The sequence below is a fragment of the Carassius auratus genome, chromosome 3 (genome assembly GCF_003368295.1).
Source record: "Carassius auratus strain Wakin chromosome 3, ASM336829v1, whole genome shotgun sequence".
In the NCBI taxonomy this organism is placed as follows: domain Eukaryota; kingdom Metazoa; phylum Chordata; class Actinopteri; order Cypriniformes; family Cyprinidae; genus Carassius; species Carassius auratus.
The window spans coordinates 9,777,195-9,805,073 of record NC_039245.1 but is presented as its reverse complement, the minus strand read 5'-3'; the positions used below and the strand labels follow the sequence as shown (position 1 = coordinate 9,805,073).

The 27,879-nt window shown below is 38.1% G+C and overlaps 3 protein-coding genes across 5 annotated transcripts; 2 read left to right on the top strand and 1 right to left on the bottom strand.

Annotated features, from left to right (window-relative positions):
* Positions 1-1,251: 1,251 nt before the first annotated feature.
* On the bottom strand, positions 1,252-4,926 carry LOC113047454 (serine/threonine-protein phosphatase 4 catalytic subunit B-like). The gene is made up of 9 exons (XM_026208835.1): positions 4,512-4,926; positions 3,575-3,865; positions 3,320-3,371; positions 3,199-3,249; positions 2,945-3,046; positions 2,649-2,822; positions 2,155-2,281; positions 1,869-2,058; positions 1,252-1,753 (listed from the first exon to the last, which is right to left on the bottom strand). Exons 2-9 carry the CDS (start codon positions 3,682-3,684, stop codon positions 1,624-1,626), a joined length of 936 nt encoding a protein of 311 aa, XP_026064620.1. The 5' UTR covers positions 3,685-3,865; positions 4,512-4,926; the 3' UTR covers positions 1,252-1,623.
* Positions 4,927-5,825: 899 nt separating this feature from the next.
* LOC113047211 (ATPase family AAA domain-containing protein 5) lies at positions 5,826-21,300 on the top strand. Of its 3 annotated transcripts, none has more exons than XM_026208562.1 (23): positions 5,826-6,145; positions 6,354-6,434; positions 6,542-8,154; positions 8,237-8,315; positions 8,512-8,664; positions 8,783-8,912; positions 9,048-9,111; positions 9,219-9,400; positions 9,482-9,630; positions 9,769-9,922; positions 10,075-10,425; positions 11,162-11,258; positions 11,387-11,469; positions 12,860-12,990; positions 13,096-13,267; positions 13,335-13,511; positions 13,788-14,012; positions 14,086-14,150; positions 14,246-14,426; positions 14,527-14,684; positions 15,688-16,547; positions 20,056-20,214; positions 20,995-21,300. In XM_026208562.1, exons 2-23 carry the CDS (start codon positions 6,384-6,386, stop codon positions 21,071-21,073), a joined length of 5,313 nt encoding a protein of 1,770 aa, XP_026064347.1. In that variant the 5' UTR covers positions 5,826-6,145; positions 6,354-6,383; the 3' UTR covers positions 21,074-21,300. The 3 variants fall into 3 exon arrangements, with proteins under 3 accessions (XP_026064347.1, XP_026064344.1, XP_026064336.1); XM_026208559.1 differs by having other exon boundaries at positions 13,785-14,012; XM_026208551.1 differs by having other exon boundaries at positions 13,776-14,012.
* Positions 21,301-21,870: 570 nt separating this feature from the next.
* On the top strand, positions 21,871-27,577 carry LOC113047425 (arf-GAP with dual PH domain-containing protein 1-like). Its single transcript, XM_026208775.1, has 11 exons — positions 21,871-22,143; positions 22,696-22,826; positions 22,986-23,077; positions 23,930-24,012; positions 24,141-24,250; positions 24,516-24,665; positions 24,865-24,948; positions 25,627-25,689; positions 26,069-26,146; positions 26,289-26,517; positions 26,606-27,577. Exons 1-11 carry the CDS (start codon positions 22,056-22,058, stop codon positions 26,632-26,634), a joined length of 1,137 nt encoding a protein of 378 aa, XP_026064560.1. The 5' UTR covers positions 21,871-22,055; the 3' UTR covers positions 26,635-27,577.
* Positions 27,578-27,879: the final 302 nt, after the last annotated feature.

Sequence of the window (27,879 nt, the reverse complement as noted above, 5' to 3'; positions counted from 1 at the left end):
ATATTGATTTTCATCAGGACTTCCATTTTAATGATTCTGTGGTGACAAAATCATGTCTATGATCATGATTTCTTGACATCTGGTGAACTGTTGTACATATGATGGGATCAGTTAAACGATTGTTAGTTGTAAGCTCCCATTTAAGAGATCTAATTAAGACAGTTGATCTAATTAAGAGTAAGAACAATTTACAGATAATGTACTCACCTCCTTGTCATCCAAGATGTTCATGTCATTCCTTCTTCATTCGTAATAGAAATTATGTTTTTTGAAGAAAACCTTTCAGGATTTCTCTCCAAATAATGGACTTCTATGATGCCCCCGAGTTTGAACTAACAAAACGCAGTTTAAAAGGACTCTAAACCATCACAGCCGAAGAAGAAGGCTCTTAACTAGCAAAATGATTGGTTATTTTCTAAAACAAATAAATTACAATTTATATACTTTTTTTTTTAGCTTCAAACGCTGGTCTTGTCTAACTTTGCGTGAAATCTTTTTTTTTTTTCGATTCATGACAGTTAGGGTATGTCAAAAACTCCAGTCTCATCTCCTCCTCCAATCTCAAAATCGTCCTACATCGCTGCAGAAGTGCCGACCAGTGTTCACAAAGTGAACATGCAAAGAAGATTAAACACCCTTTACAAAAAAATAAAATAAACGGTAAAACTGCGATGTAGGACGAGGAATTCTTTTTATGGCTGCAATGAATATATTACCTTGCTGAATTAAATTTAGAGCAGAAATGTATGTTGTGATGGACAAAAACATTGTTTAAGTGCAATTTTAAACAATTCTAGTACATTATAAAACATTGTGTAATTTCTCCTTACACATCTTTGATCCATGATTTAGTTGGCCACTCGGTAACATTAGTGATAAGGTGAAAAACTTTCAGGTTACCGGTTACAGAAAAAAATAATACTTAATACTTAATATTTTTGGTAAAATAACAGGTCAGAACCAAATCAGCTTCCAATTTTTGTGTGTGTACATCCACTAGATTCCATTTTTAAATCAGTCACCACTGAACACAACAAAAATATATAGTAACTTTAGTATAGCAAGTTTTCTATACCATTAACTGAGGACCTGAAAGTGTTATCTTTTGTGCATATTGCCATCATTGAACACTTACATCTTTACAGCCTATGATTTAAGATCTTGCAAAATTTTCATCCGTTTGATTACAAACATCTTTATCAATGCTAAATGATTATTGATAAGGAACAGTGGATATATAAATACAAGCAGTTGCATATTAAAAACTAGCCGAAAGTTCGTGGATGTGCTAGTTTTTTGTAGATTTATATATTCAAATATATAAACCCACTTATTTTATTCTTTTTTTTTTTTTCAGAAAAAATATCACCAGTTTGAAAATACAAATCTACCACATAATTGGAAACAGCCAAAACAGATTCAAAATGCATTTTACAAGATGAAAGAACATTTGTAATGAGGAAGGAATGTGAACGCTAATGAGAAATAGGCGACAAATGCAGTAACTGGTCCATTCACAGAAGTACAGAATGTTGTGCAGATAAAAGTTGGCCAGCGCAAAAAAAACAAAAAAACAACAAATCAGTTTATACAGATGTTGATTCTGATGCTTCCAATTTTTTCTCAAAGGAAGTAGTCAGCCACAGGTCTCTTAGCGGGGATGCCTCTGGTGTCCTGAGGTGCAGCTTCAAATATGATAAACTCCTTCTGGAGATGCTCATCAAGCTCCAAAATGGCTGCCACATTACCACACCTAAGACATAATTCAAAAGAGTAAACTAAGTCATTCAAACCAGTTTATTTACATCTTAATAGTCACTGTTATACACAATAGGTACTGGACCACCGTAAGATGAGAAGAAACACACCTATAACAATAGTTTGGAGCGGACCACACCGTTAACACGGTCTCATTGAAATGCCACTTGTAGCCCTCCATCACCAGCTGATGAGCTCTGCAGATCATGCTGATATCATTGGCAGCATTAAACTGTGCCACCACATCACTTCCAAACAGATATCCAGCTCCTCTGGGACTTACACCCCACCCCATGGTGTCTAGAGATAAGAAAAGAGAGCAACCAATCTTAGGCATTAACAACATATTATTGAAGGCCTTTCCTTTATGACGTATGTCACATTAGTCTCTCGCACCTTCTGGGTCGGACCACAGCAGGTCACACATGGGTCCATCGTGAGGAACTTCTTGTTTTCGGTCAATAGTCCTGATCTGATCCAAAGTTTGAATAGATGGAGAAAGGCCACCATGCACACAAAATATCTGAGGAGCAAAAACCGTGATACTTTTATTCAGCAAGGGTGCATTAAACGTACATTCATACAACAGAGCTGTTGTTCCTTTGAACTTCCAGGTCAAACAACAGGAAAAATAGTTTTCACAAAAATATTATGCAGCTGTTTTCATTGACAAGAAACATTTCTTGTGAACCAAATCAGCCTGTTAGAATGATTTCAGACGAATCACGTGACACTGAAGACTGGAGTAATGCTATATATATATATATATATATATATATATATATATATATATAGATAGATAGATAGATAGATAGATAGATAGATAGATATAGATATATATAGATATATTAACAGAAAATGGAAAGATGCAGAATTATAAGAGGACCTACCTTGTCATCAACAACAGCAGAGAGGGACAAATAGTCAAAGATCTCTGTGCAGTACCTCCAGACTGTAACAGAGCCGTATTTTCTGAGACACTCGTCATAAAAGCCATACACTTGCGTGATCTGCCTCGACTCGTGATTCCCTCTGATCAGCGTAATTCGGTCGGGGTATCGTACCTGAAGACATAAATATAAAGGACTATGAATAAGGGCAGACTACGGACTGTAGAACAGATTTAACACACACACACACACGCATTAGGAACCAAACAAGATTAACTCCAGGACAGATACTACACCTTTAATGCTAGCAGCAGCAGAAAAGACTCCACACTGTAGAACCCTCTGTCCACAAAGTCTCCCATGAAGAGGTAGTTGGTCTCTGGGACTTCACCCCCCACCTAAAAACCAAGAGGACAATTATAGAGTCAAACAGCACAGCACAATGCATTGTTTTTTTTTTTTAACAAACTTGATCTACCAGTCCATACAAGTTTGAAAGTAAAAGTATTGTAAATTTAACAAATGCCACATTGCATTCTCAATAGCTTACCCTAAATAGCTCCTTCAAATCATAAAACTGCCCGTGTATATCTCCACAGACCTGAAAAAAAAGAGCTGGTTTTATAAGCCTATAAAAGGTTATAAAAGGTAATTCATTCAGAAATACTCACTGTGACGGGAGAATCTACTCTCTGAACATTACTCTCTTCCACCAGAATCTCCCTATAAAGCAAAACAATGACACAGCATTAGTAAAGTAGCTTTTGAACATTACTTCACAACAAGAAACTGTATAATGATATAAAACCTGAGAACAAGCAGCACCAGTCATTTAGAGGCAAATGGGTCGTGCATAGCAGAGTAAAACTAATAAGTAAAACAAATGCGTAATGAGATCTCTGGTCTCTTGAACACCGAAGCATTACCTCGCTTTGGCACACAGCGCCTTGACTTCATTCTCCTTGATAAGTTCACAGCGTCTGAGTTGCTCGATCTGTCTGTCCAAGTCAGTGACGTCGCCCATCATGACATGCATAGAAATACTCCTCAGTGTGAGGATGATGAAAACCCTGACTCTCACGGGCTCTCCAGTCCTCTGTTAGTCTCACAGAGACCACAAACACACTCAGCCTCCCGAGAAATGAAGAGGCTATGAGATGGTGCACATAATTACACACACCCAGATGATCCCGAAAGATGCCAAGATGAGAAAATAACTGTAAAACAGAGACACACACAATCAAAGAATCATCAGAAACAAAAACCTCAATCAGATACATACATACAGATACAGATGCTTGAGAATCACTCAAGAGAAATCTGCCAGTGAGTCTTTTAGTGTATCAGTGAGTTTAATAATAATAATAATAATAATAATAATAATCTCTTTTACAGTAACAATTGCTATTAATGTTGTTTCAAATGTAAATATTTATATTAAATAATATCACATATATATATAATATAACCGTTATTCTTTTTTATTAGGTGGTAAGATGTTGCATTAATTTTAAAATATAATTTTGGTGTCATTTTAAATATCATTACTAAAAATAATACAACAAATTGAACTGTTTTATTTATTCACTTTCCTGGACGTAGCTTATCCAACCAGTTTTGACGACCCCCTTGCAATTGAGTTTTCAATAGAGTATATTACAATTGTATTGCAAAACAATGATTTTTTTTATACATGTGCAAAGCCTGGTTTACAAAAATATATAATAATAATAATACATTGGGGAAAAGCGGTTAGCACGAATGCTAGTCATGTTGTACCATGCTTGAGTTTTCCGCTTTTACGTCTAACATAAGCATTACATTTTACACGCTGAAATGTATTTATAAATACACATTACATACCCTGGGCTTTGGATTAAATTCGTTTAGGCATCCGTTGTATCTTTCGTAGCTGGTAAGTTGGGAAAGCGGCGTATATGCAAGTGTGAGCGTCACATCAACAACTGTAACGTTACAGCTTTCAAAATAAAGGCCTTCTTCATGAAAGCAGATTATTAATTGCTCTTAATAATCACATACGTTTTATTCGTAAAAAAGAGGGGTTAGTGGAAAAATCTTGATTTGACAGAAGATGTTAAGATAGTTATACTGCCTGTCATGACGTATTTTTTTAAACAGTTTAAACCTTGAATGTGGGATACATGAGGCTATTAGTCGTAATATATCCCTTTGTTAATTTCATATAAAAAGCCAATGTAACCACGCTAATGTAACCAAGAAACTAAGAAAGATCTGTTTGTTCTCGTGGACTCTTCCAGATGACTGACTGTGACTGTTGCTATTTTGAAACTGAATGTCGTCTGAAATAGTGAGTCGGCTCTGAGAGTCGACTCCTTTGAATGAACGATATGATTCTGCTCCAGACTGAGAGCCGTTTTAAGACGGCTGTCAGCGTTGTCTGTCTTTTGGTTGTTTGTTTAGCTTTCTTAATACGAGACAAAATAATAGTACATCATGTACTGACTTGTGTTGCTTTGCACAAACAGAGTCAACACACGTGCAAAGTGTGACAGGGTTAACTGTGTTGAAAGCTTCTGTTTTGCAAGCTGTAACTTAATTTTTATCTGTTATATTTTGCACACCATGTTACATTTTAGTTAAATGTTAGGTAAAAACTTTTAGCCTGAATGCACGGTACGTCTCTTTGGATAAAAGCGTCTGCTAAATGCATACATTTATTTAATTTTAATCTGAGTATCATTTGTTTATAATAGTTGTAATACATGTGTTTTGTATAGCGCACTACCCTGACAGCACATATCCTGAAACATCTATTTAATGTCTGCATTTTACATAGGCAAGATGTAGTTTTTTAGAGTGTCTGCACATCTATCAGATGTCTTTAAGATGTTTTATTACGTGGCATTTTATAGTGTTGAATGTTTTTTATTTTTTAATGGTTTAGTTCAATTATAATTGTGCACACATACCAGACAGTCATAGGTCAAAACAATGACAAATGTGTTTGAATCATAAAAGCCAGAAGTGGTTATAACAAAAGAGCCGTTTGGGAGCTGAAAGAATCGGTTCTTTTTGCTGAGATGAGCCAAATGATCCGGATCCCTAAAAAGATTCCCATCACTAGTTTGAAAAGCGCTTTTTCCTCTATCGGAGTGTAATGACGTCACGGGCTGTGATTGGCCGATTCGGCGCGGCGAAAGACCTCCTTGATATTTGGCGCCATTTGTCGAAAACAATTCATTACACTAAAAACTACATTATATTCGCTGCCAGCATTAGATTCAAACGCACTTCTATTTACATTCCCACTTAAGGTGGGATTGGGGATCGATTATTTCCACATGTTAAGTTATGTTTATTTGTTTTTTCGCCGTTTTTGGAGTGTGTATCGTTGTTTGGGAAATGTGTAAGTAGGTTTACTGTTTACGTAAACTCGGTGTTCTCATATTTTATGCAGTGTACACTGCATATTTAGATTATGTATCTACGTATCCATCGAGGAAGGAAAACAACCGGTGAGTGTCTTAAATGTTTATGCATCTTTTATAAACACATAATTGACAGGTAAACATTTAATATGTGCGATTATGGAGACGTCATTCATTCAGACTTCAACTGTAACTGTTCTATGCAGATTTTCATCTTTCAGAATGCGGCTTTGTTGTGTGTGCCTGCGTGTAAACTCGTTTAAAGTCCTTGGTTTTGTCTGTCAACTCTCTACAGATCTTTATTATTAGTTTTGGGGGTGAAACGATGGCTGGAGCCGTGGCTATGGCGTCTGTCATTGAGGATTTTGAGGGTCAGGTATGTTTGACATAAAGCTGGTATGCTGATTTGGCAAAGTATTGATTTTCTATTCAGAGAACATTGTATGGTTTTCAGCAGTTGACATTATTGTTCTGTTTCTCCAGCCGTGTAAGAAAGTGAGGAAGGATGGTAATGCACCATCTGTCAAAACTATTACTAACTACTTTATGCCCAAGCCAGTGGAGAAACTGTTCTCACCACCACGATCTAACAACATTATGGACTACTTTAAGAAGACCTCGCCTGCACAAGAAATAAAAAGCTGCCCTTTCGAAGTTAAAGAAAGCTCCCTGCAACCTTTAGAGCAAGTAAGTCATGAAATCGCTGTTAAACCTATAAGAGGACAGGGGCAGAAGCGAACCAGGAAGGCCAAAGACAGCAAGAAGTCCAAAGAGGAGAATGCACAGGTGGTCACAGACGATGTTGTCTTGATAGAAAGTCCCAGTGAATCAGCTGTAAAGGAAAGCAATACTACTGTCGTTCAAGCTCAAAACTCTGATAAAGAATCCGATGCCACTGAGGTTGATCCAGATGTCGTGATGATTACGAATTCTGCAGAAAGTTCTGAACAAAAATCCTCGTTAAAACAAAGCAGGAGGAAAGACTGTGCAAACAGAAAATCTGCTGTGAGGAGAAATCGAGAGGCAAATGTTGGCTGTGAAGGAACTAAGGAAGGTGATGCTGATGCCCAAGAGTCTGTAAGTGCAGATAAGAAAAGCAGCACCGTCACGATCTCATTTAAAGATTTCCTGCAGGACCAAAGTCAAGTGCAGGAAGAGAGCAATGCGATTCCCAAGACTGACACCACTGACACATCAAGTGAAGGCAACCTTTGCACTGATCAGAGTGATTCTGCAGTCGGTCCTCTACAGGCGTCCCCACGAACTCTTACCATTCAAGCTGAGGTGCATCCCGTTTCCCCTGATCAACATGAGTCTGTCAAAGAGTTAAAAGTTGCATCTATTTTTAGTAGAAATAAAAAAAGTCACTTAAAAGAGGACAAGAGTTTGTCTGATCCTACCCCGGAGGTTAAACCGGACGTATTGCCTGACCTCAAAAGGAAGTCTAACGTTGTTCTTCTTGAGGAAGATCTGGAACTCGATGTGGTGGAGTCCAGCCCCAGTCCTAAAAGCACTGAGGCAGAGAGAAAGCAGTTTATGAATGCCTTTAAGCAGCCTAGTCTTGATGGTTTCAAAAGCAAAACCAACAAGGGTCAGAGCAAGCAGATCCATGTTCATGAGAAAGTCCCGGAGGAGGCAGACAAAGAGGATGAAAAATCTCTCGAGAACAAAACTGACGTGACCAGCTCGGAGCAGCATGAAGAACAGACGAGCTGTCCTGGTGGCAAAAAGAAGCGAGTTCGGAAATCTGGGAAGAAGGGGCAAGCTAAGAAAGCTGAAGATGCACCAGCTGAAACTCCAAAACCTGAAGAAACTCCCAAAGAGGTCGGCAATGAGAGTAGCCCAGCTGATAATGACAAAAGTGAAAAGGCTGTCAGAGAGCTGAGGAGGTCGACCAGAGAGCTTTCACGCAAACAGTCAGCCGCTGTGCTAAATACCACACCACAGAAGAAAGGGAGGCAAGAGGACACAGTAAAAGATGATGAGACCCAGAATACACCCTCTCTGGCCTCTACCCCAAAAGCTCGAAGGCCCAAAAAAGGCATTTATAGAGCTGAAATGCTCTGCCCACCAGACAAGAAAGGCAGCCCTATCAGGTGAGCTTTACTTTCTCATTTCCTACTTTAATTGTTTCTTGTAAAGTACATGAGACAATAAATCATCAATTGTATTCAATAGGATAAGAATCACCAAAGTATTCCTGTCCTCTGCAACAAAATCTGGTGATTTTGAAATATCAAGTCCTCTCTCAACACAGGTAACTAACATTTATGTGTTATACTTTTTTTTTTTTTTTAAATACTAACATTGTGTAAGTGTTTATATAAGTGTTGTGTATGTAATTATCTTATAACAGATCTAAATTAAATTATTTTATTAATATATATTTTTTTAATTGTCATTAGCAGTTTTTTTGAAATGGAAGATTACTCACAAAAATTCTTATTTGTTAGGAATTAAATGCAGTTAAAAAAAGAAAAGCTAGGAAGCTGGTGCAGAAAAGCAAAGCTCTTCAGCAAAGTAAAAAAGACACTAGTAAGGAGAAAGATGCTGTACGACGGTCTACAAGAAGCAAAGAGTCTGTCATAAATTACTGTGAAGATGAGGTAAGATAGTGGATGTGTTAGAAGTGAACTGGTATAAATGTTTTATACTTACAGGAACTGCTGCTAAAATTGCGCAGGTTATTCTTTCATTTATATAATTTATATGTCATTTGATTAGGATTCTGTAGTGTTTTTGGAGGACAGCAAAAGCACTCCAGTCACGTCACAGGAAAGTGACCAAAGCCAGAAAAAGCTTCGGAGTTTGAATGAAGTATTGGGTAAAAATAAAACTTCCAAGACTCCTGCAGGTATGTTACACTGACACAAATGGTAAAAATTGAGTCAACTCCTTCTTTAATATTATTTTTAAGAGTGAATTAATTAATTATTTTTGTGCCAACATGGAAATTGGATTCAAGTCATTAAAAAATTCACTTTTTCAGCTTATAAAGTGGAAAAAAAAGCTCAGAGACCGTCGGTTGTCATCTCCATTTTTGATGACAGCAGGTATTGTGCTAATAATTACAGACAGTAATTGAATTGGAGAAATGCTTGTTTTTTCTTTCCCTTCCTCATCTGATAAATACCTTTCCTCACAAACTCAACCTTGTTAGTCGAGAGGCATCAGAGAATTCACAAGATGATGAACAGTTCAGATCAAGGAGAGAGTTTCTGAAGAGCGGCCTTCCGGAGTCCTTCAAAAAGCAGATGGCAAAGACAGCAGCCACCCGAGAGGCTTACAGTCAGGCCTGCGCTTCCTTCCAGGCAGTGGTTCATGTCCAGCAGAGGGCTGCAGGTGAGCTGACAGCTGTTCTCTAGATCGTGTTCTCTATTTGTGTGTATTGGAAACTAATAGGCTCATTTCTGTTTATGTCAGATTGTTGTGTTTGGAGCCTGCAGTGGCCTACGAATCCCTTCCTGAGGTGTTTGAAGGAGTCATATAATTCACCATCTGTACCACTGATGTCTTTGGAGAGGTCTTTAGATTATACTACAGTTCCCGCTAAAAGAGCCTTTTGCCACCAGGTTGGTAAAGATTTATGTGTTTTTTTACCATTTACCAATACATTACCATTCAAAGGTTTGGGGTCAGTAAAATATATATTTTTCTGAATGGAATTAATGCTTTTATTCAGTTAGAAACTTTTTTATTTTGTCATTTAGATGTCCTGTTGTCGAAGACCTGAGTTTTCTGAGCCAATCAGGCAGCTTCTTTTGGAGGAGATGAGAATCTCCAATCCCTCCTTCCCTCATCAACGCTTTTTTATGCGGTTTGTTAAGAAACGTGAGGACTACATCATCCAGGCATCTGCTTCAGGTGACTGAAAAATATAATTAAACTCATTTTTTTGTTTTGCTTGCAGTAAGATATTATTCTCAGGCATAAATGCATCCATAATATGAGACGTCTATTCCAGAATGATTGAGAGATTGTTTGTATATTTCTTTGATTTATATGATTATCTGTAGAACCTGAAGATGAGTCTAAGGTGTCCTGCCCTGCTGGAGCATCTGATTGTGTCGGAAGGAAAAGGAAGCGTGTTGATGAAGGAAGGACAACAGGCAAAGTGGGTAAAAAACCAAAGTCCAATCACACAGAAGGAGATGTCATAGTGATTGAAGAAAGTCCACCTTCAAGAGTTCAGGCAGCACAGAATGTCTCTGACACTGTGCCGTCTGGCAGAAGTCGAAGAGGTCGATCACTGAGACTAAAGCAGAAAGAAGAGGCCAAGCCGGCAGTGTTGATCTCACCTGTGGGAAACCAGAGTGATGCTCTCATTATAATGGATCCCCCTGTCCCAGAGAGTTCAAGCACAGGAGGTGAAAATTAAATACCTTTTAAGGCCATAGTTTCACACTCTGAAAAGTTTTCTTCCTCTCAAGACTGTTTGATTTTTTTTTTTACTTTACAGTAATTGATTAGCGTTAGTTGTACAACAAACATGATTTTACAGTGAGCGAATAAAATTATTATTATTTTTTTAATGTTTCTCATCAAGGGTGCATTTATTTGATTGACAATACAGTCAAATCTAATATTACATAGATATTACAATTTAATTTTTTTTCTGATGGAATATTTTCTGAAATGTTATGTATTCCTCTGGCCAAGCTGTATTTTCAGCATCATTACTCCAGTCTTCAGTCACCTGATCCTTCAGAAATCACTCTAATATGATTATTTGCAGCTCAAGAAATGTTGCATATTATTACCAATATTGAAAACTAATGTGCCGTTTAATATTTCCGTGGAGACCTTGATGTGTTTTTTAGGATTATTTGATGAATAGAACATTCCAATTCCAGAATAAAATTCCACTGTTTTCACTGTTTATCAAATGAATGCATCCTTGCTGAATAAAACAATTGATTTATTGAAAAGAAAATCTTGCTGATCCCAAACCTTTGAACGGTAAAGTATTTATCACATGGTTGTTAGTCCATTATACCTCATGAGTTGAACCTAAGGTGCTATGAAATAATGTTTCTTTAACTTGTTTGCGCTACATGTTATTTCTTTGTTTGTTGTAATGTAATTGTTCGTTTTCGTTTCTAGATCGAGTGAAAGAGGATGTGCTTTGGACAGAGAAATATCAGCCGCAGCACTCCAGTGAAGTAATTGGGAATATGGAGTCTGTCCGGAGGCTACACAGGTTATTATGCTGTCTAGTTTAAACAAAGATGGTGAACGATCCCATTCACTAATAAACATATCAGTTAAGGAATATTCTTTTCTTCTTTTTTTAATTTCTTCACATTTCATTTTGTTCCTTACTGTTAGCTGGCTGAAAGAGTGGAAATTGAGAGCTGACCAGGAAGAGAAGAGGAAACAGCAGGAAAAGAAGCAAGAGGAGGACAGTAATGGTATATAAATACACTAAATAGCACAACACTAGCTAGGGGTGGGCGATAAGAAATTGTCGAATAAGTAAGAAATTGAATGAAGTGTGTAAATAAAACACTGCATAGTTTTCACTATATCATTCAAACTAAAGATCCAAAGATGATTCAGTCAAGTCCAGTGAGTGATTAACTTTAAAGGGATCGTTCACCCAAAAATGAAAAATTATCTGCTTACCTCCAGGGCATCCAGGATGTAGGTGACTTTATTTCTTCAGTAGAACAAAAGTAATGATTTTTAAGTCAAACCTTTGCAGTCTATCAGTCTTCTAATGTAAGTGGACCATTAACACAACTAATTGAGATTGTAGATGGCGTGTCAATGGGCAGTTTGAGAGATAGGTGGCGCTAATGCACTCATAAGCCTCTGATCCGCAGTAAAGCAAGATGAAGATGCATGAGCAGGCTGTTTTGAGGAAGGGCTCAGACAGTTCAGGCATTGCAGGCCATCAGAGGTAAAAAACTATAAATACTGTTCAGTTTCTTGCACAGACCGATTGTTTAATTTGGTTTTGTTTGTATGTTTTTTTTTTTTTTTTTTTTTTTTATTGTATGTTTTAGCCATGATTCTCATCCAGGTACATTATATGACTTACAGACTGCAACAGTCTGAGCTAAAAATCTTGGTTTGTGTTCTACTGAAGAAACAAAGTCACCTACATCTTGGATGCCCTGGGTGTAAGTAGATAAAAATCTAAAATGGTTAGAGAGTTTGACTCCTAACCTTAGGGTTGTGGGTTCGAGTCTCGGGCCGGCAATACCACGCCTTAGGTGGCATTGAGCAAGGAACCGAACTCCCAACTGCTCCCCGGGTGCCGCAGCATAAATAGATATCCACTGCTCCGGGTGTGTGTTCACTGCTGTGTGTGTGCACTTTGGATGGGTTAAATGCAGAGCATGAATTCTGAGTATGGGTCAGAATTTGTGTATGGTATCACCTGAGTATGGGATTGAGTTATTTTTCACTGCTGATTGCGCTTAATAACTTCTATATGGAATTCCCAAATTTTTTATCTCATGCTGTCTGAGAGAGGCACTTTCTCAGTGTGTGTGTCAGTCAGCGTGAGCACTGCGTTCACTTCTTTTTCTGTGCTTATTGCACTTAACTCTGAAGTTTGTCCCACTCTTTTTCTCATTCATGCATGTTTCCTTGTCACTCCAAGGTGTATATAACTTTTAAGTAGTACTATGTTACGCAGATATATTTGCACTGAATACACAGTTTAGCAAAAACTCTAACGATAGACCCTTTATTCCACAGTAATGATATATACCATCATACCGCCCAGCCCTATTACTAGCTGTTTTGCTTGCTATATTCAAAAATCGTTGTCTCAACTTTATTTCTATTCAGACTCCTGGCTCATAGGAGAAGGCCTGGATGACACAGAAGATCATTTGGGTAACACTCTTCTTATTACTGGACCCACTGGAGTGGGCAAGACTGCTGCAGTCTATGCCTGTGCACAAGAACTTGGATTCAAGGTGTTGTTATTTTTTTCAATTCACTTAACTATTTTGGGATTCTCTACTAGTGTCCTTCTAAAAAGGAAAGTATTTCTACCAACACTGTTAGTGTTCTTTCTCAAGGTGTTTGAGGTGAACTCCTCGTCCCAAAGGAGTGGTCGTCAGATCTTATCCCAGCTGAAGGAAGCCACTCAGTCCCACCAGGTGGACATCCAGGGTGTCAACGCTCAAAAACCATCATACTTCAGCAGTTATAGCAGCAACAGCACCACCATCAAAGCCGGCACCTCTCCCAGTATGATTTTTTTGTCTTCCTTCAGGTTAGGGTTTGTTTGAGTTCTCAGTATCTCTTCCAATCACAGGGAAGTTGAACTCCCCCAGAAGGGTTGTATCATCACCCAGGAAGCCTCCTCTGTCCCCTCGAATTGCTCCACCCAGAAGAGGAGGCTTGGCTCCGACATCTCTAGCCAGTTTCTTCAGAGCAGGTGGAAGGCCCACTGGGAAAGAAGCAAACAGTCAAGACAAGAAAACACAACCTGGTACAAAATGGTTTTCATGCTTCACGTTTGAGACCTTTCTATTGCATTTCATGTTAATATAGTACTCAAGTAAGATTTCCTATTTTATCAATGTTGAAAAATGTTGTTCTGCTTAAAGTTTTTGTCTTTTGTCCCCACTGTATTCTATGATGAATATAATTTAAAATGAACAGTATTGATGAACATGTATTTATTTATTTTATGTAGGAAATTTTCAAGTTTCATGCTTGAGACCTACATATGGCATTTCTCGGTTTCTTTTGGTCTTAAAAGCAGGTCGGAAAAAGTCAGCTGAAGTAAAAGAGGCTGACAGCAAAGAGTGCCCCAGTGGAACTTCAGCGGCCACCAAGATGTCCTCTGAAGAGCAGGACAAGAGGACTGCCACATCCCTCATCTTATTCGAGGAGGTGGACGTCATATTTGATGATGACTCTGGATTTTTGGCTGCAATTAAAAACTTCATGTCTACAACTAAGAGACCAGTTATTCTAACAACCAGTGGTGAGTTGGCAGTGAACAGAAAGTTATAGTGTGTGATATCTGAATGAGTCATCATGGGACTTTTTTTGTTCAGATTCAAACTTTGTTGCTACATTTGATGGGTGCTTTGAGGAAATCAATTTCAAATCTCCTCCAGCAGTAAGCACACTTAGATTATTTTCTCCTCTGCCAAAAAAATAGTTTCTCTTGTGCTGTGTCTGGTTTGTGACCGTCAACACTTTGGACTTTTCCAGGCGGATGTGTCCAGTTATCTCCAGCTGCTGTGTCTGGCAGAAAACATGCGAACAGACACCAAGGACCTGTCCTGTCTGCTGGACTGGAACAGGTGTGATGTTCGTCAAAGCCTCATGCACCTGCAGTTCTGGGCCTGCAGTGGAGGTGGACAGCAGGTGCATCGGCCTTTGCCTTCCTCGGGTAAAGATATAATTGACTGGAAAAAGCTCACTGAGAACTCCTGGTTGTATATCATAATATGGGAATATACTTATCAAAAACAACTTGTTTCACACTGTAGAGCTAAAAGGGGACACCAAGAGTGACATTCAGCATCAGTCTGTCAAAGCTGAGAATGTAAATGAGCATGAAGTACCACCCTGCCACACTGCGTGCACAGAGTGTTTGCTGGGGATCCCAAATATGCAGACAGAAAATATAGCAGATTTACTGCTAAAGGTGAGTGATTCTCACCTATAATATAAAAGCCACTAATGTTATTTATATAAAATATTTAGTTGGGATTCATGAAATCAAACACGACCGTAAAAATATTTGTAATGTTACTAAGGATTTCTATTTTAAATAAATTCATTTTTTAACTTTGCTTTTTAAAGAATTCTGAAAAGAAAGAAAAAAATCAGTTTCCACAAAAATATGAAATGGTTTTCAAAACTAATAGTATTATAAAATGCTTCTCGAGCACCAAATCAGCATATAAGAATGATTTTTGAAGGATGTGACACTGAAGACTGAAGTAATGGCCATAACAGAAGTAAATTACATTTTTTAATATATTAAAATATAATTTTATGTTGTAATAGTGTTCCATAATAGTAATATTTTTACTGTGTTTTTGATCAAATAAATGCATCCTTGGTTAATATAAAAGACTTCTTTCCAAAACATAAAAAAATGTGTGAACAAGCTGTTCCTGCATTGAAACGGGGCATTAGGAATTGTGTGGTGAAAGAAATTAATTTAACCATTTGAGATTTATGAATGTACTGTATGGGAATTACAGTTAAAGCCCATAGAGTGACTACTATACTCAATGAAGCCCAGGAGTCAAATCTGAAGTTCAGTTGATAGGTTTTATTGAATTCAGAGAAAATTAATAGCCAGCCTCAAACTAACTTACAATACAGACACTAGGGCTGGGTGATATAGCTAAAATTCATATCATTCGGTAGACAATTATTGAATTTTTTAATATAACCTTTCTTAAACAAAGAGCAGTAGAAAAAGATTGAAATTGAATCACTGTATGCATAAAGAAAACAACAACTTATTTTAGTTTTAACAATCAAACACAAAATAAAATTGAAACAAATAGCTCCTTTCTCATATAAACAATATGCAGTTTTTGCATTTGAATGCAAATTTGAATTTTAAAATCAATTGATATTCTTTTTTTTATTATTATTCATTTGTTCCTGATCGATCTATTCATATCTTACAGCATGAGTCTTCAGTACCAGACAGCATTAAGTGCTGGGATCTTCTCTCAGAGGTCCATAGAAGGGGAGTGAATCTTCTCTACTCGAATATGGAGAGTCTTCTTCTTCTGCCAACTCGTCTTTTACCACAGTCCACACTCAAATCACTACCAACACCAAACCCACAGTCCCATCCTGAGCCATTACCTCAGACAGTGAGGTTGGAAGATTTGGAAGAGCCCTCTGATGACGGTAGTCCCCTTAAAGTGTCCTGCAGAATGAGGGGGCGGAAAAAGTTGGGCATGAGCAATAAAGACGTGTTCCAGTCTGATTCAGAGTCAGAGGATGACTTCCTCTCACTGCCAAAAACCAGCCGAAACCCTGCTGAAAGCAGTAATTCGGATCCAGCTAATGTGTCTGTGAATGTGTCTGGAGCTGTGCTGATGAAACCAAGGCCTATTGTGTTATCTGAAGCTGAAAGGAAGAAGAGCAAGCCAGTGATGCAGTGCCTAAGCAGTTTAGCAGAGTACATGGACCACATGTCCTTCATGGACTCCTCACTGCGCCACCAGCGGCTGCAGACGGAGGGTTCCTGCAGACCACAGGACTTTGTCTGGACTGGTGCAGAGGTCAAGAGTGGGATGACCGATGACATTCGGTTAGAGTGTGTCAGCCAAGTAAACAGTGTGAATGTCAATGAAATCCATGCTGCCTTTGGCCATTTGAGTTTTAAGAAGTGCAAGGCTGTTGTCTCCGAAGCCTGGGATGGGGCACAGCACCTGGAGGAGGAGATCAGAGTAGAGGCAGAGGAGGAGCTCACCCTCCCTGTGGCTCCACACAAAGATGGCTTCAGCCTCACTCAAACTACACCTTGTGACCCAAGGTGAGAATTCAGCTGATCTATTTTTTTATTTATTATTATTTATACCCCCTATAATCCAACCTTTTCATATTTATGCACCTATATAATTATACGGTGTAATAAGAAATAGACCTACCTTTTTTATATATAAAATATATATATACACACACAGTACTTTTATATATATACACACACACAGTACTGTGTAAAAATCTTAGGCCACTAGTATTAGTGCAAAAGATGAAAACTGGGAGGCTTGTGACTGTCCCATAAACTGCCAAGTAAGTTACAGTGTCAAAAAGTATAAAAAGCATCATCAGAATAGTCCATCTGCCATCAGTGGTTCAACCATAACGTTATAAAGTGACGAGATTACTTTTTGTAAGTGAAGAAAACAAAAGTAATGACTTTATTCAACAATTCTTTTGTCAACAGTCTCCTGTGTCTCTCCATATCACCATATGCGCTTCTGTGTCAGCTGCGCCACAAGGGTGTGCTGTTTTCTTTCAAATCAAAGCATGAATACACACAGAAACAGCGCATCCTTGTGGTGCGGAGGACACAGAAGAGCATAGGCAGTTTGAGTGATGTGGGGAGACATGTAGGCCCTGTCTCAAATGGAACACATCATGTGCACTTTAAGTCTTGCGGACGTATAATGGCCACCACGTGCGAGTGTCTGTTAAGTCCACGAGACCGTAGGGTGTCCCATTCCTCATTTTAGCGTTCAAAGCGGTGCTCGTGAGCGCCCCGCTATTAGGCCGTTATGGGCCCTCGATTACGTCATGAAAGTGCAGATTCAGAGGAAGACCGCAAGGGTTTAGAGTGCCATTTGGAACTGTTTTTTTCACTTACAAACCGTATTCTCATAGCTTCATAACGTTACAGTTGAACCACTGTTCTGACCACATCTTTCATATTTTCCTGGACCTTGACACTGTTATTTACTTGGCAGTCTATTGGACAGTCTCAAGCCTCCCTGTTTTCATCCAAGCCGAACAAAGCTTTTACAGGTTTGGAGCGACATGGGGACATTTTTGATTAATGACAAAATGATAATTTTGGGATGGAGTTAGATCTGAAGATCTTTGGGCTTAATTTATATCACCTTACGCAGGCTCGGGTCGGGCTCGGTCTTGTGCTCCGGTTTGCGAGGTAAACGACCGGTCATGTGATGTGTTTCAATTAGCGCGAGAAAGATGCGAAAATGAATGCTGAGTAGGTTTAACGGAGACTTGCCTCTGGTGATTACTTTTTGGTTGCACCAGCAACTAAAGCAAAGTCTGAAGTGTGGAAAAGTTTTGACCGTGTTTATAATGAGAATAATGAGTGAATAATGACACACCAGCAGTGAGCGCAGGAACACGCTGAAGACATCTACAGTGGATACAATCATTTTCCTCCACTAAAACATGCAGGCTTAGCCTAATCTCTGTGAGTAAAGGTTTATCAAATGATAACTAAATATTCATTAAGTCTTAAATGCATAATGTGGACTAGGGCTGCACTATATTGGGAAAAAATGACATTGCGATATTTTATTTTTCTGCGATATATATTGCGATATTTTTTCTTACAAACAAATGGGGTGAGCACACTCACATTCTCATTTTAAATGATTTAAACATCGACACCATCATGTCAATTGATTAATATGCGTGAGGGAGAGAGAGCAAGACAGAGCTCGTGTTGTTTGAAAACGGCTCGCTCTCTCTCGGTCTCCCTCTCTCTCTCTCCCTCTCTCTCTCTCTCAATTCAATTCATATTGCTTTATTGGCATGACATACAAAGGTACATATTGCCAAAGCATTGTACATATCAGAATAGAAACAAAATAGAACAAAAACAAAAATACATTTATTCATAAGAGAAAAAAAGAAAAAAAATTACATGCAAAATAAATCCATATACATTTCTATAAACATTGATGGTACTTCTAATGTACTCTCTCTCTCGCGCGCTCTCTCTCTAGCAGCAGTGCGCCAGCCCAGCGCACGGTTCTGGTGTGTAAAGACACTGAAAACGCGAGGCAGCCACCACGCTTCTGGGACGCTTCAGACAGTGTGTCACCGGCCTCTGTCTCTCTCGCGCACACTCTTTCTCTCTGTCTGTCTCACGCGCTCTCTCTCTCTCTCTCTCTCTGTCTCTCTCGCGCACGCACTCTCTCTCTCTCTGTCTTTCTCGCGCGCTCCCTTTCTCTGTCTCTCTCGCGCTCCCTCTCTCTCTGCCCTGTTAAACTTGCATGTGTTTTTCAGTCCTGTCAATGATAAACTTTCACTCTATGATGGTTAAGCAGTGCAATTAATCGGGCCGGGGAGCAGCTGGCCCGTACAGTTAATGAATAACGGATCAACTACGACAGCCTACATCGCACATCCTGCTATGTGACTATCGTGGATTCGTACATCGCGATATCGATGCTTAAACGACACCTCGTGCAGCCCTAATGTGGACAGAGTATTTACGCTAATGTTGGCTTTATTCTTTTATTAAATATCATGTGCTAGTGCGAAGCTAATCGTGCGGAGACTTTTTTCTTAATTTCGTTATTGCCAAATAACTATCTTAATCTAAAATTTATCTTCATTTAATTTGTAAAAAATGACTCGTTTTTATTGGTGCGTTGGTCTATTTATAGGTTAAATGAGCCTATGTCTAGAATGCTGAGATGTTACAATGTTACAGAAGACTTATTTATATACAGATATATATACAGATGACTTATTACATGTATGAATGACTCATTCTTGACGCAAGGACAAAGAGCGTGTGTGTGCGCACATTTGAATAATGTCGGGCTGTAAACGGGTTCGGGCTTTAAAAAAGCTGTCAATCAAAATGTACTTGTCGGGCTCAGGTCCTGTCGGGCCTAACTTTTAAGGCCCGATTACAGCTCTAGATGGAGTATCCCTTTAAGCAGGTTTTCTTTTGTGGGTAAAATGTGCCAAAAAAAAGAGATTTATTTCACACTGAAAAGTAAAAAATTATTAAATGTCCACGAGAAATATTCAAAACTAATGTAATTGCAAAGTTAAAACATGACCACTCGACAGCGAAATGCTCATTAACAATTATATATCACTTATAAATGATTAAATACAAATATATTGTAGTTATTGAGATTGGTGTGGTTTTGAATGGCAAAATGTGGAAACATTATCAACTTGCATTATTATACACACACTGTATGTATGCGTACATATTTAGCATGATACAAACGATCTTTGAATCAGACATTTACAAAGGGTCAAATCAAACCTGTTAAAACATTTTAAACCTGCAAGTTTCAAGACAAGGAACACAAAACTAGTGTAATATTTGAAAAGCTAAAAAGTGCTTTTTTTCTCTCTTTTTTTTATGTCACTAGCAAAATCCTTGCAAATATAAAACAAATGTTCAATTATATCCATTACCCATGCATAGTCTCATTGTTTTAGATTATACTGTCTCTTCGTCCTGTGTGGTGGTGGTTTATACACAAAATAATGTAAAATAAAATGTAATCTTGTGCTCATTTTGTTTGGTACAGGGTGATGGAGAGGAGAAGTGAGGTGATGAAGTCGGTGCTCTCCTCCAGATCAGCTGGGATGCTTGGAAACCAGGCAGCAGCTGCTTTGGACTACCTGCCCTCTCTACGCACCATCTGTAGGTCAGAGAGACTGAAGGAGCAGGGAAAGATCAAACGCAGGTGAGAGTCCAGACGACCATCCTATATTAATGTATTAATATGATCAAGCTGTTCCTGCATCTGAAATGGCCTGTAGGGCTTGATCAGTTAAGAGGTGTGGCAAGCAAAATTAATTGAATAATTTGACTTTGAGATAGTCTGGTGTACACTCTTAACCACCTTATGAGCCTGAAATGCTCATAGATGTATTAAAAACAAATAAAAATTTTCTGTATTGTTCTCCTAATAACTGCTAAGTTAAGCACACCCTTGTTGGTGAACAGAGTCTCTATATTTTGTTATGCACCCAAAATGAGATCACTTCCAGTTATTCAGATGCCACACAGAGTTTGAACAGTGATCAAGGAAATTCCCTTTCCACTGTTGGCACAATTCACTATTAAATTAGACAAACAAGTCACAACAAAAACAACTGTTAGTAATTTCATAAATATTGCATGTCATAAATGTGTTCAGTACCTGATGCATGTTTTTCCACTGTGCTGTTGTCAAGTGAAAATGCAAATGCAACTTAGTCACAATTCATGGGTCTATTAAAAGCAAAATGCAGTGGAGGGACAGGATGTGGTTTTGCAAAGCTGAAATATGATGTGGTCAAAAATTACACTATGTTTTATTCTTATTCATGTCAGTATGAGTCTTTTGCATTTTGTCACCCACCATCTAGTTTGTTTGAAATGCACACATTCACTTGCCTTGTAGTGCCAAAACTAATTTAAAGCTCTATGTTTGACTTTAAATAATCATACTGTTGTGTTTTTTGTTTTTTCCCTTGTACAGGTTCTTGCACTATTTGGACGGTATACACTTCAGTCTTCCTAAAAGCACAGTGGAGTTGCTGGCGGCAGAGTTTCCTTAAATTACACAGATTTTTTAAGCAGTCTCGTAAGGACTGCTGGAGATATGCATTTGTACAGTAATATATACTCAGATGGAGTGTGGTTTTATGTTGTGTGGGACAGCACATATTTGTACTGATGTTTTACGTTAGCTGTTTTTATAAAGATCATTTGTTTTGTACTTTGTCATGCATCTTCCGAAATATTTTATGAAGTAATAAATTTGGATTTGTTATTTGCCAGCAAACATGTTTTCCTCAGAATATGTAAATTGCAAGAACTCTGTGATCATGATGGTGCCATTTGAATCTTTGCCGTTTGTGTTTAATTTTTTCACCTAATTCTTCAAATGAATCACCTTTGCATGTGGTAAGGTACATTGAACAAGACCTTGTTTGTACGTGAAACCTCATGTCATGAAGCGCACTTTTCATTTCCACATCTCCTAAATAGTCTGGTTTAAGTCCACTTAAATCTACCTGTTAAACCAGTAAATGCAACATTTTGTTCTGTCTGCAGTTTCGGTGTGGGAATGGAGGAGTATATTAATTAGCTTGCAAAAATATGTGGCTGTTTGCACCTACGGGATGTCAGTCTTGATAATCTCATGGTTTGTTGGTTACAAGTATAATATCACATGTGATGTTACTCGTATTAAGCACAAGAACTGTCCACAATGAGTTGGTGATGTTCCTACTCATGGAGTAACTGATGTTAAAGTGACCATTTACATTTTAGGTTTGTTTTCTCCAGGAAGTGAACGCGAAGGTTTTTTAAATAATTAAATGCTTGCGGAAGACTTCGCTTGTTGTCCAGCCGCAACTTTTCACCGCGCACGAGCGCATCGAGTTTCGAATCTGTCACGAGCGCAGCGCTACGCAGTCGGTCACTTAATGAGCGTCAAGGGAAACCCTGAAACCGCGCCCGACTCGACGAACCACGCGTAAAATGATACAACAGAGCTGAAACTACTGCCTATATGTTTTTAAAAGCGTTTCGCCTATGGCAAATAGGGAAAAGAACAAAAAGATTCTTCTAGAATTGGCGAAGCTGTCACAAAATTGCTGCTGTGCTGACTGTGGAGCTGCAGGTAAGAACAGAGTAATGTTACAGCCACTTTATTAAACTGCTGAACTCACAGCTTTCCAATTCTATTAATTAATATCCTGACACCCTGTTTATCACAGTTTAAAGTTACAGTTCTGTAGGTATTCCTAGTAGCCATGAGTAAACCGCTCCTCATTGTCATGGTTCGATCACTGTTACTATGGTCTCAGTAAATCTGGCATTTGTTTAGAAAATCGCTGAAATGTATTTTGAAATGTTTGTCAAAGAAGGTTTAGCAGAGCTTGCACGCATTTTAAACCATATTGTTCCATGCATTTCTGACTTCTATAATTTTATAGAGCTATAATTGTGGCTAGAGGTTTATAACATTTAACTTGTCTAACATTGTATGATTAGATTAATATCAAAAGATTCCATTTCTAGCTAATGATAGAATAAAAAAAAAAGATGTATTTGTAAAAAACTTATTTTCATGATTTTACCTAAAATGACTTGACATGTCTTGTTTTTCCCTGGTTGAGGGAACTGGGTAATTTAAATGTTTGTGTGTTTGTTTGACTCTTGTTATGTGAAGATCCAGACTGGGCTTCATACACACTGGGAATATTTGTGTGTCTAAACTGTTCTGGAACTCATCGCAATCTTCCTTCAGTAAGTCGTATCAAGTCTATACGCTTAGACTTCTGGGATGATGAGCTTGTGCAGGTTTGTGAACTGAAAACTCAAATGATAAGATATTTGTTATTGCATGTTAGTTTGTGTATGGTCACTGTTTTAATTTTCAGAATCTAGTGGTTACAGTAAGACACGAATGTGAACCCTAACACTGTTGCGTTTCCTTTCAATTCATTTTTGGATGAGAAGTTCATGAAGTCCAATGGAAACCATGCTGCCAAAAACTTCTATGAGAAATTTGTCCCAGTCTTTTATTATCAGCCCCAACCAGACGATTGCGAGTAAGTAGTTCAGCCTCTTCTGCTGACTGAAGAGACAAGCAAAAAGTATACATTAATTTAAAACTGAATCTCATACTTAATAATTTATCATCATGAAACAGATCTCTGTTTTGGGATGTTTAAATATATGTATATAAATGTGTGTGTGTGTGTGTGTGTGTATGTATGCATATATATAGCTGATCAAGCGAACATCTTAACGGCTAAACTTGTACTATTGTTGGTCACAGTAAGAGGAACTACTGATTCATCTAAAAGGGGTTTCTGGTAATGGAGTCCAGCCTTTTGATTCTGTCAACTGTACTTTTGATTCTAAATATACTGCATTGTACTTGCATTAGTTTAATATATGGTCATATTCAGCTAAACTAGTACAATCTGCTTTATTATTATAAAACATTAAGTGTACGTTCAGACTATAATATGTAGATAGATAGTGATAGTGAAGTGAGATTCAGCCAAGTATGGTGACCCATACTCAGCATTTGTGCTCTGCATTTAACCCATCCCAAATGCACACACACAGAGCAGTGAACACACACACACACTGTGAGCACACACCCGGAGCAGTGGGCAGCCATTTATGCTGCGGCGCCCGGGGAGCAGTTGGGGGTTCGATGCCTTGCTCAAGGGCACCTAAGTCGTGGTATTGAAGGTGGAGAGAGAGCTGTTCATGCACTACCGCCACCTACAATTCCATCCAGCCCGAGACTAGAACTCACAAACCTTCGATTGGGAGTCCAACCCTCTAACCATTAAGCCACGACTTCCCCACATGTACTGTATGTAATTTACACATCAGTTATTCCCAGCATGTAATTCAACAAAATGCATCCCGTGTACATTGTACAGGGTCCTCAGAGAACAATGGATTCGAGCCAAATACGAAAGAACGGAGTTTACAGAGAAAACTTCAGAAAGACCTTACACAGCAGGTAATCCATTTCAGTTCCCAGAGGTTTTCTTTTAACCTTTGTACTCTAAAGGTTTATTCTGTTTCATCTCTGCTAATATTAACAATGAAAACATGAATCTTTCAACGAAATAGTTTGCCTTGCTCTAGGTGTCTATGAGGGCATGCTGTGGAAGAAAGGAAAGGATAACGGACAGTTTCTCGAGAGGAAGTTTGTTCTTTCAGTGCATGATTTTACCCTCAAATACTACAAGGAGGATGTGAGAACTTTTTGTTGAGCAATGACGTTTGCACATCATCAAGAAATAAATATTATATTTTACCGAAGGCATTTGTTGTAAAATGCAGTTCAGACTGCAAATAACAACATGACATTTAAGTCCATCAGTGTTAATAGTATGCATTAATCAACACGATTCTAGCAGTGTTTTTAAATATTTTAACTTTGATTGAAAAATAATAGAATCTGATGATGTATTAGGTGCACAAATGAGCTATTCTTTAAACAATATCTGTGCTTTTAAGGAATCTAAGGGACCGAAGGCTACTATTTCTGTGAGGGACCTGAATGCAACCTTCCAGCCTGAGAAGATCGGACACGCTCATGGCCTCCAGATCACCTACTGTGTGGATAATCACACCAGAAACCTTTTTGTTTACCACAAAAATGGACAGGTAAACCTCTGGAATGTTGTCTTTTTCCTACTTTATTCCCAAGGAATGGAATATATAGGCAACTATAGTGCAGATTTCAACTTGTTTTTATTTTATTTTATTTTTTTATGTCCTTTTTGTTTTTCCCCCTCAGGTTGAACCCGTTTCAAAGGCAGCTTGACCACTAAATAGTATTTGCTCTGTATTTTCTCCATTTTAGGAGATTGTCAATTGGTTTAATGCCATTAGAGCTATTCGCCATGCCTACCTGAAAACAGCCTTTCCTACAGCTAGCGATGAAGATGTAAGTACATTTTGTATACTAGATTTTTGACTCCCTAGAGTACAATGTGCCACCTCAGTGCTTTCCATTTGCTTTACATATCTTATGAATATCTTATAAATGTGTAGAGTTTTCTCCTGACGTAATTGCGTTAACATTGCCACATAAAAGAGAAATACTGCCTGCAAGTTTCCCCTTTTCCATGTGATTTTACTTCCTAAAACCAACCAACAGCATAAGGCCTGTCTTTTCTTTCATTTCACAACATGAATGATTGTCAAACAAACACCCTTACACCACAATGTTAACCAGACACGGCGATGTGGTTTTGTTTTTTTGTGATTTGCTTCATCCCTAAAAACGAAATGTGTGTATTTTATTTGGTTAGCTAACAGAACGCCCTATGTGTCTTGTAATTCACTAGATTATCTCACAGAACATATGTTCATCTGGATCAGCTCTGTATAGTACTAGCATTACACAAGAGTCTCACTTTGTGGTTTATTGTGTGTCACAATTAAAAAGGTGTAAAATAATGATAATATAAAAATAAGAATAATTATAAATACGTAAACACAGAAGATTACTGCTAGAAATATGATTGAAATTTAATCTAAAAATAACCAAAGCTCTTTTTTCTTTGATTAACAATGCATTCATTATCTTGATTATCAACTCTTTTACCAATTTTGTCTTAAGCTGATACCGTGGATAACCAGAAACTATTTAAAAGAGGGTTACATGGAGAAGACTGGACCACTGGTAAGAGTTTTTTCCCTAGATGCTTCTCTCTGTGTTGATTCTTAGCATATTTTCAAATCTAGATTTTCCAGTGTAGCAAGGTGTTTGTGTTTGCTCTTAAACTGCACAAGCATTTAAGAATATATCAGGTTATTCGTGTAAAACACCCCTTACACATCTCTTTACACCTGTACACCATTTCAAGTCACACCACTGTGACCATTTAAAAATATATATATTTCCAACATATATCTATAGTTCTGCATATGCTATTCTACTGTAACTATAATTTATAAAAAAGAAATTGTACTACCATTTATGTGAATGATGTTAAAATTTTGAAATGAATTTAAAAGTGATTTGATATAAAAACAAACACAAGTTTGTGTATGTTGAACAGCAGCGAGAGCCATTCAAGAAAAGATGGTTTATTTTGGATTCCCTGGACAGGAAACTACTCTATTTTAAAACACAGCTGGTATGAATGCCTTTTTCACTTTCTTAGTGTGTCAGCAAGACTTGAAACACATCAGTGTCTAATGAATTTTAAAGCATTTCTGCTACATTAAATTATCGAGGAAGTAGTGTGAATTTTCTTTTCTTTTCTTTTTGTCCTAAAGGATGCCATTGAGCTTGGGGTAGTTTTCATTGGCCCAGAGAATCACGGATATTCAGTGAGCGAGTGTGTCCCTAAAGGGACGAGAGGCAACAAATGGAAGTGTGGGGTAATTGTGGAGACGCCAGATCGGCAGTTCGTCTTCATGTGCGAGCAGGAGCGCGATCGGAGAGAGTGGGTGGAGGCCCTGAAAACTGTCATCTCCAAACCCATGATACCGCAAGATTACACCAGTAAGATTATAACACTTTTAATCAGATGTGTGAATAAAATATTACAAAACATATATGAGGTGTTATAACACTCTTGTCTCCTTTTCAGCCGAAGCCAATATTCGTAGACGGAGGTGAAGACATAGACTGGATGGGACAATAAGCTCAGACTCTGTCACTAAATCTATTTCAAATGAACCCTGACATTTGAGGTAAATCAAGGGTTAAAACATTTGAGTCCCAGACCTGATTCACTCAAAGGCAACTGTGGAAGAATGTGATTTTTTGGGGGCATTGTTTCTAGCAAACAGTTTTAAAAAATTCTCACTTGGTGCATTTTGGGATGTGAAACCAATCTGAGAAGACTACAGGAGGTCAGACGAGGATAGACTGACTGGTTGAGCTCTCTAAGGAGTACAAAAAATATGACTACGTCTGAAGTTGGATAAGATCTGGGCTCTCGATACAAGTAGAGATCCTGAGCAAGACAAGAATCTTGTCTTAGTGAGAACGGAATTAGATTCACCTGTAACTGTGAATCCACATGCAGGAGCTCGAGGACCAAATCGAAACTAAAAATAAGGAATTATGGTTGTACAGAAATGGAGAGATGCAAATGACATTTCATGAAATGTGCGATGAAAATGCTAATCATAGAACACCGAGGTTTCATAAACTGACATTTGGCCAGTTTTCTTTTCTTCTGAATAATAATCATAATAGACGACTGAACAAAGCTGACTTATTTTGATGTTCACAATTCTTCAAATTAGTTTATATTAAAATCTATTTTCAAACCACATAATCCATTAATAGTTTGTGATACCCATATCTTCTGTTGTTCTTTTTGTTGCTAGCATGGTGCACGTCATTTTCTTCACTGACTGATAACTTTAGCATTATGTTCATATTGCTATATTATTTTATTAGACAATAATAAAGTTTTGCAGGCTGGGAGACCATCTTAAAGGGGTCATATGATGTTGCTAAAAATAACATTATTTTGTGTATTTGGAGTAATGCAATGTGTTAATGCAGTTCAAGGTTAAAAAAAACATTATTTTCCACATACTGTACATTATTGTTTCTTCTCTGTGCACCGCCTTCTGAAACACGTTGATTTTTACAAAGCTCATCGCTCTGAAAAGTGATGTGTGCTCTGATTGGCCAGTTATCCAGTGTGTTGTGATTGGCTGAATATCTCAAGCGTGTGACAGAAATGTTATGCCCCTTAACATACTGTGATGCCTGTGTCCCAACACCACAAGGCAAAGCAAATGAGGCATTTGTTGCATCCAGTGGGGACATGGTGGTGGCGGCAACAGTGAGAATAAAAGTTACGCCTTCTTTCATTGCATGAATATTTGGGCGGTGTTATGCAAA